This window comes from Podarcis raffonei, chromosome 3 (assembly GCF_027172205.1).
Source record: "Podarcis raffonei isolate rPodRaf1 chromosome 3, rPodRaf1.pri, whole genome shotgun sequence".
NCBI lineage: Eukaryota > Metazoa > Chordata > Lepidosauria > Squamata > Lacertidae > Podarcis > Podarcis raffonei.
In genome coordinates, this window is record NC_070604.1 from 4,947,197 (window position 1) to 4,960,787 (window position 13,591).

Below are 13,591 nucleotides of genomic sequence, written 5' to 3' on the forward strand. Positions count from 1 at the left end.
GAAGCTGCCCAGACTGGAGAGTCAGGGACTGTACCGGGCACCTTCTGCCTGCAAGCAGATGCTCCAGTCACTGATCTATGGCCTTGAGCTGCCTCCACAATGCATAAAACCAGCCCCTGGCCTGGCTCGCCAGTTCTCTTAAATATTTCACCACTAAGAAAGTTTTCAATTCGAAAAATGTGAACAGACAACTCGATATTTCTGTCTTTTTATTCATTCTTTAAGTTACTGAATAAATACAAATAACTCATGTTTTTGAATTATAATTTGCAGGTGCATAAATACAAGTTATATAAATAGGTCTTATAAATACAGCTGGAAGCAAGTTTCTCTTTGCTTCTCCATGAGTTTCACATTTCATATGCATTTATATCGTGACATAGAACATACAATTCAATAAGACTGACCAATAGCACAGGGGTAAAGGATGCAACACTCGTTACAAGGGAGGACTTTTACATTTTTGGCAAGTGAAGAGAAGAGGCCATTTTAGCTAGGAGAGATTATTTTGTCATCGTGGCCTAAGGCCAGGAGGAATATATATTCAACATTTTCACGGCCTACTTAAATGTTTTGAAACAAATGGCATTTTAAAGTTGTGTCACCTAGTAAGAAAGTTGCACAAAATCTTTCCTAATTCTATGTTGTCTTTATTTCTGCTCATCCCTGAGATAGCAGTTTCTTTCTCTTTTGAGTCATCAAAGAATGTGATTTGGATTCGGAAAGCATCAGCCTGGAGTGGGTCATTTAGCTCCATTGGTCAATTCTCTGCTTCTTTCAGGCACTTCGATTAGCATAGGTTCTGGTGTTCGCCATGACGCAGGTGCAACCAACATTAATCACTTCTTTCTCCAGCCAAAAGGTCTGCTGGCAGCCAACCTGCTTCCGTCGAAGAACCATGATCTCCTGCCGAATAGGAACAGAATTCAGGGATATGTTTGGTTTGCCTTTGCTGTCCAGACAGAAGGCATGGCGGCAGATGGCTTTCGAAATCACATGGGGAAACCTGTTGGGATCTTCGTGAGTGCTGCAAATAGAGGCAAAGGGAGGGCAAGACTGTTAGTTCATCCGAACACGTAGAGCCTTGAAACTGGCTGCATACAATGGGAAGCTAAATGTTTGCTTCTCTCTAGACTCTTGGCCAAAGAGAAGCAGGAATGGCCGGCTTGTAGAAAGTTCTGTGAGCGGGGAAGGTAGGGTCTCTTCGCATGGAAGAGACTTCCAGAGGTTCACACATCCCAATCCTTCAAGGAAGAGAGGCTGCAAGTTATCAGAAAGTGAAGGAAATGGCTGCTTATTGACTACTATATCAATAATATATTACCATGATATGCAATATAATCTGTCAGTTTGCCAGTTCTTGCTGCTGTCAGACCTCTTCCATGACGGGGGTCGAGAGCCTCAGCCACTGCCCTTGGGGGTACAAATGTGGCCCTCCGGTCTCTTAAGACTCTCCAGGCCACCCCACCCCCCTCACTGGTTCTGCTCTTTACTTCCCTCTAGTACTGGAATGTGAGAATGCCTCTTGCTTGCCTGAATTGTGGATGGAGAGGTGAGTGGGTTTAGAAACCTGTGGCTTTTGCATGGTGGGAACACTGCTGACTGTGTAGAGGCAGGAGGCTCTTGCACCTGGCATATATCCCCCGGAAGGCTAACTTAAGGGAAATCAGGTCCTTGGGCTGCAAAGGGTTCTCTACTCCTGCCCTGTGACGCAAGGGAAGGTGAGAGAGACCCATTCCTGGTTTCAAGCAGGCAGAGGAGGGTTATCCAACAGGAGGTTCTCAAAGCAAGTGCTGCCGAAAAGAATGTGAGATCAGAAACATGCACGGACTGCGTTGATCAAGAGTCTCTTACTTGGGACTGCTACCATGATTACCTGTAAATGGGCACCTCAAACTGAGTGCCCTCAAACTGAGCAGCAGATATACTCCAAGGGAGAAGCAAGGCAACTGTGCATAGACCAAGCAGCCAATTGCTACCAGTAAACATAGGGAGTAAAAGGAGCAGCCATGGGGGAAAGATGTTCTCAGAAACATTCTGCCATCAGAGAAACGCTCTGTGTTCCACACTATAGAGCAGGCTTCCTCAACCTCAGCCCTCCAGATGTTTTGAGACTACATTTCCCATCATCCCTGACCACTGGTCCTGCTAGCTAGGGATCATGGGAGTTGCAGGCCAAAAACATCTGGAGGGCCGAGGTTGAGGAAGCCTGCTATAGAGTCAAATAACTTCCATTTCAAAGGCAGTTGTCTGTAACTACCGTGGTGCAGACTATAGAGTTGTGGCTCTGAAAGCTTTGTGGGCAAGGGCACAAAATCCAAGCACCCATGCACCTCTGGTGATTTAAGCTTTAGGACCCTCGCAACAGGTACCCAGGTTGCCAAAGAGTTCCTCTGTGCCGGTTGGTCGGGCTCCATTCAAGAAGACACAAATTAGTAGCAATGTGAAGCATGGCATGTGCAGAGTGACTTTCCCCCATTGCAGGGCAAATTGAATCAGCAGCCCCTCATTGGATGAGGAGCCCCTGTCCGAGGCTACAGTTCCAGATAGGGGTGAGCCCTGGCATTTATCAAGGAAGCACAACCTGGGAGTAGCAGAAGCAGGATCAGGGGAAGGTCCAAACACCTCAGCAAGAAAAAAACTGCTCCCTTCATGGAGACAATTCAGTTCTCCCTCTCTCTCCAGTCTGTTTCCCAGAAAACCCGGCTGGCTCCTGGGTTTGACAATAGCTACAAAATTGTGTCCTTTCTTGCAGCAGCCCTAGACATTTTAAAGTATTGAAAAACCACTGTGGGTTTGCTATGCATGCTCTGCTTCGTAGCCAATACATTTGATTCAATGAGAATAAGGACAATACCTGTAATCCCATGGAGATACAGATCTGTTCCTGATGTCCTGAGGCACCTCACTGGCTGGTTGTGGGCGGCCAATGTGGACCTGAAATGTCAGGGACTTTGGAGGAAAATCCTCTTGGGTTCCAGACTGGGGTGGACAGTTCTCGCTGGGTTCCTCGTTGTTTTTCCCAGGCTTAACTGCTTTTCCAGAAGCTAAATTCATAGCTGAAAGCAGCAGCAGCAACAACCCAACCTGAAAGGGAGAACAGATACAAAATGAGTTGTTTTATCATGTGCAGGTTAAAAAGGTAAAGGTACCCCTGCCCGTACGGGCCAGTCGTGTCCGACTCTAGGGTTGCATGCTCATCTCGCTCAAGAGGCCGTGAGCCGGCACCGTCCGAAGACACTTCCGGGTCACGTGGCCAGTGTGACGAAGCTGCAGCTGGCGAGCCAGCACCAGCGCAGCACACGGAAACGCCGTTTACCTTCCCGCTGGAGGGGTACCTATTTATCTACTTGCACTTAAGGGTGCTTTCAAACTGCTAGGTGGGCAGGAGCTGGGACCGAACGACGGGAGCTCACCCCGCCGCGGGGATTCAAACTGCCGACCATGCGATCAGCAAGTCCTAGGCACTGAGATTTTACCCACAGCGCCACCCGCGTCCCTCATGTGCAGGTTAGCCAGAGGTATAATCTGAAACTGACATAAAATAGGTTTTTGCATAAAACTAGGCACTCTGCTAATATTGAAGTACTTAAAGGGTGCCAGGTTTTACTGAAAGCCAGAGTTGTGACCCTGAAGCCCTTCCTCTGAAGCCTAGAACATCAAGCAATGGGGGCTCACTGGTGAAGTGGCAATACACTAAACCTGTCTTTTTAAAGAAATAAATAAATAAATTCCTAGCTTCTTAATTAGTCTATATTTGAAGTATATAAATTAAGTAAGGCAAAGGCTGTGGTTGTTGGGATTGTCTGAACTGAGATAGCGCTTTCAAAACTTGCTTCCAAAATTGTTCTATTTGTTGTTCTATTCGTTAATATTTATTTGTGTGCCAATCAAGCAAATAAATTCACAAGGAAAGCAGATGGGACCCTGGGGGAAGTGGTACTTGAGGGAAAACAATGAAATCCTGCTGAGATTGAATTGATTATATATCAGTCCTCTTTCGAATCTAAAAGTAGCTTTAGATCTATGAGATTACGAAAAGCATTCAGTTATGTGAAACATTAACCCAGAGCAGGTGGGATCACAGTCATAGCTATGGAGCATTGTTGGTAGCTTATCTACGGGATGAAAATCCCTCCAAAAAAAGAAGTTCACGAATTCAAGGAAATAGTTGTTATCCAAATGCTTTAAACTGTACTGTCCAAGTCTATTACATTAATTACACATATTACACTAATTAAATATAGCTTATTGTTGCAGCTATAATGAGGGATGGATAGACAAACAGAAGACTTAGATAACCATTGGCTTCAATTTTTGGTAGCAAGTGGATTGGGAGATTGAAGCTTCACTAACAAAATTCTGCATGTGGAAGGAAGACTGATAACAGGATGAAGTAAGAACTAAAATGCAATGTCACACGCCTCTACTTTTTAAGTTGGACACAAATGGGTACTAAGAGTTCTATACACCATAAATGACAATCTGTATTATCAGTGTACTCACCAGTGAGGGAAATCTTGTAGAAGCCATAGTAGCTTTTCTTTTCTGCTGCAAGGAGCCTATTAATGGAGATTCTGCACCTGAGTACCTTGAATCGTGTCCGTATGTGCAATCCCGGTCTCCTTTTATACTGTCTTCAGAATCAAAGCCAGTTTTTTCCATTCACTAGTTTTCCCCGCCCTCAGTTGTGGTTCAGGGGCAGCTGTGGCTGACATTTACCCTTTTTTCCCCTCGACCACTTCCTCGAAAGTGTCACATGGGACAGCAAGGGAAATGCATTTAATATACCACCTACCTAGTTATGGGGAATCTAGACCAATAGATTTGTTTGAATGACAAACAGATGGCCTACAAGATAACGGCAAGCTTGCCTGAGAAGCTTTTTTTCCCCTTTCCCCTTTTTAGTGTATTGCATCGTTACAACTTACCTATTGTAAAATAGAGCAATCTAGATCTATGTTATACCATCATAATCTGTGTATGAAAGCACGTAGACAAGCATCCATCATAAAGATATAAACTAGACAATTGCCCCCTCAGCCCTGCAAAAATAAATTCTGCCACTTTCAACATCCTTTGTACATCATAGGTCTTTTATTTCTTCCACTTCTTCCAGAGATTTCAGGGCAGCATCCTAGTCGCACAATTATGTTGGTTGAGCTGGATTGTGAGGCTCAGGGGGGCCACCAGCTTCATCGTTTTGAACCTACATCCAACCCCAGGATTATAGCAACTTGCTGCTCCCTTTCAAGCAAATGATATTGCTGCATTGGGAGTGCAATGCCCATTTGTTCTAAAGGGAGCCAGGCTCCCTTTCACAGATCTTTTCCTTGGAAAACGCATCTTCCCTGCACTCGTGCTGCAATTCTGCATGGCTCCAGCTACAACTTTAGTAGTAATGAATACTGCACAATTGTGGAGCCGTATGTGATAAAGGGGTCTTGGCTGGGCAGTCCAGGACTTCCATATACACTATCCAGATAGGTCACTTCAGTGAGTTATAAGCTCCACCTAATTGGCAAAAAGTACAAGCGCTATAGCTTGCCTTTGATTGTGCCCTTCCACAAGAACATGCATTGCACTGTCCAAAATGATGGCTTTTCTGCAGACACCTTCCCTATAAAGAGTGCTGTGAAACAGGGCTGTGTTCTCGCACCAGCTCTTTGGCACATTCTTCTCCCTGCTGCTCTCATATGCCTTCAGCTTGACTAAAGACTGTGTTCTTCCATTCAAAGAGCAATGGGGGTCTGTTCATCCTAGGTTGTGGGTTCTTATGCCTTGACAGCGCCCTCCAAGAAAGCTCTACAGAGTCTCATCAACCATTTTGCCCAAGCCTGCATGGGGTTCAGCCTCAGCCCAACGAAGACCAACATCTTGGGTCAGGATATTGCCAGCACTCCACACATCAGCATTGATGACCACATGTTTGAGGTGGTAGACCATTTTATCTGCCTGGGCTCCATCATAACCAGCAACCTCTCCATCGATGCCGAGCTGGGCAAACGTATTGGCAAGGCAGCTACAGCAATGGCTCTCCTCTCCCAAAGGGTATGAGAGAACGCGATGCTCATGTCCAATACCATGATGATGGTCTACTAGGCTTGCGTGCTGAGCATGCTGCTTTATGGTAGTGAGTCATGGGCAACTTACGCCTACCAGGAACAATGCCTCAATGCCTTCCACATGTGCTGAGTCAGGAAGATTTTGGGCACCACTTGGCAGGACAGTCTCAAACAAAGATGTGTTCTCCCAAGCCCACATTCCCAGCATGTTCACACTGATGTCTTGGCAACATGTATGCTGGATCATGTCCACAGAATGGAAAATGGCAGGATCTACAGGGAGCGGGCTTCTGGCACTAGGCTCATTGGCAGACCAACACTGTGTTATAAAGATGTCTGCAAACATGACATGCAGGCTAGCAACATCAGTTGCCTGTGGGAATCCCTTGCCTGGAGACAGACAGTCAAGTTGTATATCCATAGCAGCGCCAAGAGGAGGAATGAGCGCTAGGAGGAACCCAGAGAGAAGAAAGTGGATGCCTTCATCTACCCCAGCTGCAATAAAACATGTCTCTCCCATTTTGGTCTCTACAGCCACAGCAGGTGCTATAATTCTCCAACAGATGGAGGGCCCACTCCTCCATTGTCTCCTGAGACAAATGGATGCCAACATGAAGATGTGCCACAAGTGCCTATTAATGGATAGTTTCTGTGACATCAGTTCAATGAGCGCCCCCGTACCCAGGCCTATGCAGTAAGTTATAGGATCATCTATTTTATGTCCCAGAAACTCCAGTGGGTGCAGAATGCTGCAGCGAGGCTCCTCACAGGGTCTCTGCCATGGGAGCATATTCACCCAGTGCTTTTCAAGCTGCACTGGCTCCCGGTGGAGTACAGGGTCAGATTTAAGGTGCTGCTTTTGACCTTCACGGCCTAGGACCCTCGTACCTACGGGACCGCCTCTCCTGGTATGCCCCACAGGTCCATAAATAGCAACATCCTAGTGGTCCCGGGCCCTAAAGAAGTTAGATTAGCTTCAACCAGAGGCAGGGCCTTCTCAGTACTGGCTCCGGCCTGGTGGAACGCTCTGCCTCATGAGACCAGGGCCCTGCAGGATCCGATTTCTTTCCGCAGGGCCTGTAAGACAGAGTTGTTCCGCCTGGCCTTTGGCTTGGAGCCAATTTGATTCCCTCCCTCTCTTTCTTTTTTCCTTTCCTTCTCCTCCTGTGATGAGGCTGCATTTTAATATTTTAATGTTTCAATATTTTAATGTTGTATTTTAATCTTGTTTTTAAGTTGTATTCATTCAACTTGTTTTTATTATTGCTTGTTAGCCGCCCTGAGCCCGGCCTTGGCTGGGGAGGGCGGGGTATAAATAAAAATTAGTATTATTATTTCCATGAGTCCCAGTCCCCGCTCCATGACTGCTGTGGTGGACATATCCAGTGCACATTCAGAGGGGAAATGAGGGCTCACCTTTTCTTTTCAAACACATCCCCTAGCTATTCCTCTACAGCAAATTTCCACCTGCCTTCATTCACTTGGCGATAGAAGGTTTCTGGTTCTGGGGAAAGGCTGAGTGGAAGAGCACCCACCTTGCCCACAGAATGTCTCAAGTTCCATCCTTCCAGGTAACTGTGGGAGATACCCCTTGTCTGAAATCTTGGAGGGCCACTGCCTAGCCGTGTAGACAATACTGTGCAGGAAGGATCAATGGTGCAACTCGGTATAAGGCAACTTCCGGCTGAGTATCCTTTTTTGGACTGAGAATAAATGAGCACTTTTCTTGTTTCTGGAAAACTCATGATATTGACCCCTTTCCTTTTCCTTAAAGAGACAACCTTGCATCAAAATTGACATTACAGCTTAAAGGAAAGCCCTTTCGGAGAACTCTGCATTCCTGATCGCCATAGTGCGTCATAGAATTACGTCCTTTCTACTCCCATATTGTTGGAGGAATACAGAAGAAACTGAACTATGTGCTAGATGGAACCATTTTCTCAAGAGCAGCTGGGAATCCTGCATTTGACCCTTCTAGCTGGGCTGCAAACTGTAGAACCCTACTGCAAGAAATCCACTTTTTTAAAATGGGTTTTTTGTTTTTGGGGAAATGGCAGAGAAATGCACTGAAAATTAAAAGTCAATAAAAATAAAGCTGGTCCTAATTCTATCTGTCAATTGGATTATTCTTTCCACAGCATATTTTATTTGTGTCCAAAATTTATTTGCATTCTTGCAAATCCACCATAAATTAGGGTGTGTGTGTTGAATTTCAATATTTGATTCACATTTCCACCATCTATTGTCCATACTTGTGCTAATCTTGTGAAGCATGTTCCATCAAGTTACTACTATAAAATAGATTTGTTTTGTACAAGTAGAAATGAAAAGTTTTGCCTAAGTTTTCATATATACCGTACTTCCAGATTCCGAACGTTGTTGATACCCCTGGATCTTGTTCCCAACTTACTTATCAGCAGACTAAGTGACCACTAGTGACCCTTCCAACGCCCAGAATCCATTACTCTACGCTGCCTGCAAGCCAGGTCTTTGAATTTCACCACCCCGTCTTTTCTGTGGAATGTAATAGTGTCTGCAGTGAGGAAAGGGATTAGCATTTTCAGCAGCAAAGCTGAACTCTTCCCCATTGTGTTTGTACTGTTGATGAATGGGGAGTAGTATTAAGTGGTAGGAGTTGGTAGGAAGGGGGAGAATTGATTGAATTTGCAGTTAAAAGTGAATGGATCAAATTTGTAGTTTCCAAAACAATATGAGAAGTGAAACACGGACACCCTTTGGAAATGTGGACTTCTCTGAATGTTGCAGCACAATTCTCCAGCCACATAATGTGTACCTCCCTAAAGTGCATACACTTGTGTACATAAAAAATCCACACAAACATGCATTATTAGGGAGAACTACTTTGCAAACCACAAGGAGAAGGGGGTGACAGAGGATGAGATGGTTGGACAGTGTTCTTGAAGTCTGACCAAACATGAGTCTGACTAAACTGCGGGAGGCAGTGGAAGACAGGAGTGCCTGGCGTGCTCTGGTCCATGGGGTCACGAAGAGTCGGACATGACTAAATGACTAAACAACAACAACTTTGCAAACATATGTTGCATTGGGCAAAACTGCCTTTAAAAAAATTCACTAAAATGTGGGAGGATTTTCACTTTTAAATACACACAGAGAGATATGGAGTTGTGGAGAACTGAACTTACAACTGGAAAGATGAGAATTGGAGAGAAACCAAAACGGACTTATTTCCCCATTGCTAGTGCTGAGTGGGGCCACTCACATTCCTCTCCAGGAGTGGGAGCCTGTAAACTGCGCAAATCCCACAACACTTTTTTCCCCAAAAAATTTGTATTGATTTTCCAAAATATTTTTTTAAACAAACAAACAGGCAGGCAACCAGACAAACAAACAAACAAACATAAATCTCAACCGTATTAAACCAATCTTGGTGACATTGTTAAGTGACTTCCTCGTATCCCCCTAGTTGAATTTCAGTGTATATCATTTTAACAGTTTTCCAAAACCAATTTTCTCATAAAATTAACTTAATCACTTAACATCTTTCTATCTTTCTATTTTGGCATTAAACATATTAATTCCTAACATAAATCCTAAGCCTATCTAATATTTGCAAGCTTTTCCAATTAAGTTCCCACAAGACTTCTTTTCATACTACGGATCGCTTATGACGGTAACCTTTCCTTACAGGATTATAACTTTCCGGGGATGCCTGCTGCTGGTAAAAGTTCTTCCTCTGCCCATAAAAGACCCTGCTGACTAACCGTTATGACAGGAAGGGAGCTGAATGGCAGAGTGACCTATTTTATTTTCCCCCACTGTCTGTCTGAGGTAAAGAAATGCGTATCACAGATTTGACACGGCGTTCTATTTTTCTTTGTCAGGTAATACATCAAATGGAAATTATTATTACTACAAGCAGGGTCACAAGGAGTGTCTAAACGGATTCCCCACCTCTGCCTTTCCTTTTTGCTATTAAGGGCAGTTCCGGCACACATTGGCTGCCCTTTAAACCTAATTGTGCTTGCGTCAATTAGATTCCCCCCACCAAGTCATTGAGGTGGCATGGCGGGGAGGTCAGAGCTGATGTTGCTATCATATGGGTTAGGTCAAGGAATATCCCAAGGAACTCAGCTTGGACAATGCTAATTAAATTATAGATCAGGCTTTCAGAATCCTCCCAGGCACAAGGAACAGTTAACCAGGGTGGACAGAGATGTGTAGTCAAGGCAAATTTCTAAAAGCAATCTTCTTTTCATTGTTGCGCATACACACATAGCCTGGATAGCTCAGCTGGTTAGAGTGTGGGGCTGCTAACACCAAGGTTGCAGGTTCAATTCCCGTGTGGGACAGCGGCAGGTTCCTGCACTGCAGCCAGTGGATTTCCCCTTTATTTAGCCTTTGCTAGTTGCAACAGTTTCAGGCAGAACGTATGGTGGGAGGAGGGAGAAGAGACAAATCATGGATTAGGAATGTTCCCATGGGAAATAATGGAAATGTTCAGCTGCTTATGCAGACACTCACCTACTGAACCATTTCGTGGGAACACATTGTGTTCAGAAAGTGGGACCTGAATGTAAGTGTAAGTAAACCAGGCATAAGCAACCTCAGCCTCCAGCTGAGTTGGGACTACAACTCCCATCATCCCTAGCTAACAGGACCAGTGGTCAGGGATGATGGGAATTGTAGTCCCAAAACATCTGGAGGGCCGAGGTTTCCTATGCCTGAAGTAAACCTTATATCACAAAGACACCACAGTCCCTGCTGTTCCTCATTCCAAGGAAACTGAACCCTGGGAAAGAACCGGGAACCCCTGGAATCTCCCACTGCTGGGAGGTGGTCACGTAGTGACTGGTCATGTTGTTCGGATCCCTGATGATTGTCTTCCAAACCAACTACTCCATTGTGGTTCGAGGACCCGACCCCTGCGATGTGGAAAGAATACACAAGGAGATGTTATATAAGGTTAATGGGCAATGAAAAGCCACAACTTTAATGATTACAGCAGTGAAAAGGTATTGGCTTAGGCATTGGATCTCTCAAGCAAGTGGGTTTATTCACCAGTAGGTGGAGCCTGTTGATGCTAATCCAACTATAGGCTCACCCCTGATGTCACCGAGGGTCGTGCCATGGCCTCCCGCCAAGCAGGCATCGGACGGAATACACGACCGCCAGATTCCTTTAACGGAATACCCCTAAATTGAAGGCATAGGCGATGGCCACACCTAGCTCTTCGACACACCACAATACATTATTCCAATGCCTAACCTACCCACCAATACCACAAAAGTTGTGACGATTGCTACGAGGTAGGCGAAAAAACCAAAAAGCCTAATGCCAAATGGAAAAACTCCTACCAGGCCCCCCGGGCAACCAGGGCGACCAACCTAAGGTCCATAGCAAGGCCAATGACCTAAGCCCTAACTAAAAGGGAGTGGAGGGTGGGTGACTCGCGGCGAGACGACGAAGAATGAGGCCGGGCAGAGGCTGGCGCCGCAGCAAAAGGCTGCTGAATACGCCCCCTCTCAGGCACCTGGTTGGATGCCTGCCGAGGGGCGTGGGCGCCAGCCAGGTGAGATGGAGGCAGGGGGCTAACGCCCCCTGCTAGGGGCGGTGCTCGGCTCCCGCCCACAACCACTCCCCTCACTTGCAGGGAGGAGAGTCTTTCTGAACTTTAAAATGGGAAGTGTAATGCTGGTGGTCAACACCAGAAGTTGGGAAACACTTGCCTGCAAGCGCTCCAATTGGAGAACAGCCTTTACCAAAGGTGTCATGGGCTTTGAAGACACTTGAACTCAAGATGAAAGGGAGAAACGTGCTTGGCAAATGCACACCGTGATCAACTCCCGCCCGGAAACCAATGTACCCCATTGTGGAAGGATGTGTGGATCCAGAATTGGCCTCCACGGACACTTACGGATTCAACTGCAGTGTGTGGGTTGTTGGTTAAAATTGGAACTACATTGTAGCTTAATCTTCTTCTTTGGTGATCACTCATAGCCGAGTAAGATTGTCTTCCATAAACAAAACCGTGTTTATGGAAGACAATCTTACTCAGCTACGAGTGATCACCAAAGAAGAAGATCAAGCTACAATGTAGTTCCAATTCTAACCAACAACCCACACACCACAGTTGACTTAGCAAACTGTACCTGATAGGAATCAGAAGTTTAGTCAGCCTAATCAGGTTAGTTCATTTTCATATCTTCCATATTTGCATATTACAAAGCTGCAATGGTTCAAATTTGTTATCTGCAAGGCTGATCAGTTTCCATCTGGAAGCTCTGAAACTAAAAGTGGGGAAAACTGCCTGTAGGCAGAGAAAAAAGGAGGGAGATGTGCCCATTGTACGTGATAGACATAGTTTTAGCAATTCAAGAGTCTCTCATTCTTTTGCTAGACACTCTAATTTTTATCTCTTCCATTTTATTTGCTATGTAAAGAAATTATAAGGAAAAACCACTCAAGACAGTTCTTGTGGGGTGGAAAGAGGAGCTAAAGAAGAGTGCAAAAAGGCTTCTCAGTTTGAAAATCTGAATCAGTGAAGCATTAAGGCATTTAAACTTTTTGTTGAGGCTGTCATTACAAATTGCTGTGTGCCTTGAGCCTTCTGTTCAATTGCTCCTTTATCTTTCCTTTTGTTGAGGATGTGTTCGATGTCACTGTTGTTGCCCATGCATGCTCAGGTGTCTCTAAACACACCTTCATGGTACTTCTCAGGGTTGAGGGGACATGCCCTTCCAGAACACAGATGACTGGAGAATTTCGCTCCAGTGGTGTTCTCAGGGAAAACTCTTCCTAAAAGTGACCTTGGCTCTGTTTCACCAGAGAGCAGTCAAGTGGAGCCTAGACCTAGAGTCATGGTGAACCAAATACAATGGAGAATCATTAGGGTTTTATAGGTGAGAACCAGCAATTTGAATTGAGGTTAGAAACAGAACAGCAGCCAGTGAAGTTGTTCTAGCAAGGGAGTCATCAGTAGAGCATCAGACTCTTAATCTCAAGCTTGTGCGTTTGAGCCCCATGTTGGGCCAAAGATTTATGCATTGCAGGGAGTTGAACAAGATGATCCTTGTGGTCCCTTCCAACTCTACAATTCCATGATTCCAAGCCCTCTGGATGCTACTAGACGTACATGATGTTTCTAATGTTTCATCTGTTCCAGATAGCAGATGCTAACTCTGATGGTGTTGTTCCCAATCAGGCTTAAATCTCACAGCCTAACAGTAAGCAGATATTTGCCAGGAAATAAGTCCTAATTTTGAAGGTCATGCTTAAGCTGAACCACTTACAACTCTCCTCCTGCTTAGGACGTGCATTCAACGGAGCATTTTTTAAATTCCTCTTCAGGCCTTCCTGATCAACTGGTGCAGGTTATGGGTGGAGAAGGCTTGGCCAGTTCATGTGGTCCCACGCCCACCCACGCACCCATGGTTACAAATTTATATAGCTGTCTGAAGTAGGTTTTCCAGGGCCATCTGTGTGGATTCTTGTCCTTTCTGCTTTCCCTCTTTTGTCACTGTCATGATTGTTGCCATCCTGGCATG

General features: G+C 45.3%; 1 protein-coding gene across 1 annotated transcript; it reads right to left on the reverse strand.

Annotated features, from left to right (window-relative positions):
• Positions 1-777: 777 nt before the first annotated feature.
• On the reverse strand, positions 778-3,057 carry LOC128410981 (interleukin-17F-like). The gene is made up of 2 exons (XM_053382887.1): positions 2,858-3,057; positions 778-1,027 (listed from the first exon to the last, which is right to left on the reverse strand). Exons 1-2 carry the CDS (start codon positions 3,055-3,057, stop codon positions 778-780), a joined length of 450 nt encoding a protein of 149 aa, XP_053238862.1.
• Positions 3,058-13,591: the final 10,534 nt, after the last annotated feature.

What these genes read in the sequence shown, in the direction of transcription:
- LOC128410981 (XM_053382887.1), bottom strand. Translation starts at nt 3,057, where the DNA reads ATGAATTTAGCTTCTGGAAAAGCAGTTAAGCCTGGGAAAAACAACGAG. An exon ending in GTATCTCCATGGGATTACAG is followed by an intron (nt 1,028 to 2,857) that starts GTATTGTCCTTA and finishes CTCTATTTGCAG; the next exon opens with CACTCACGAAGATCCCAACA.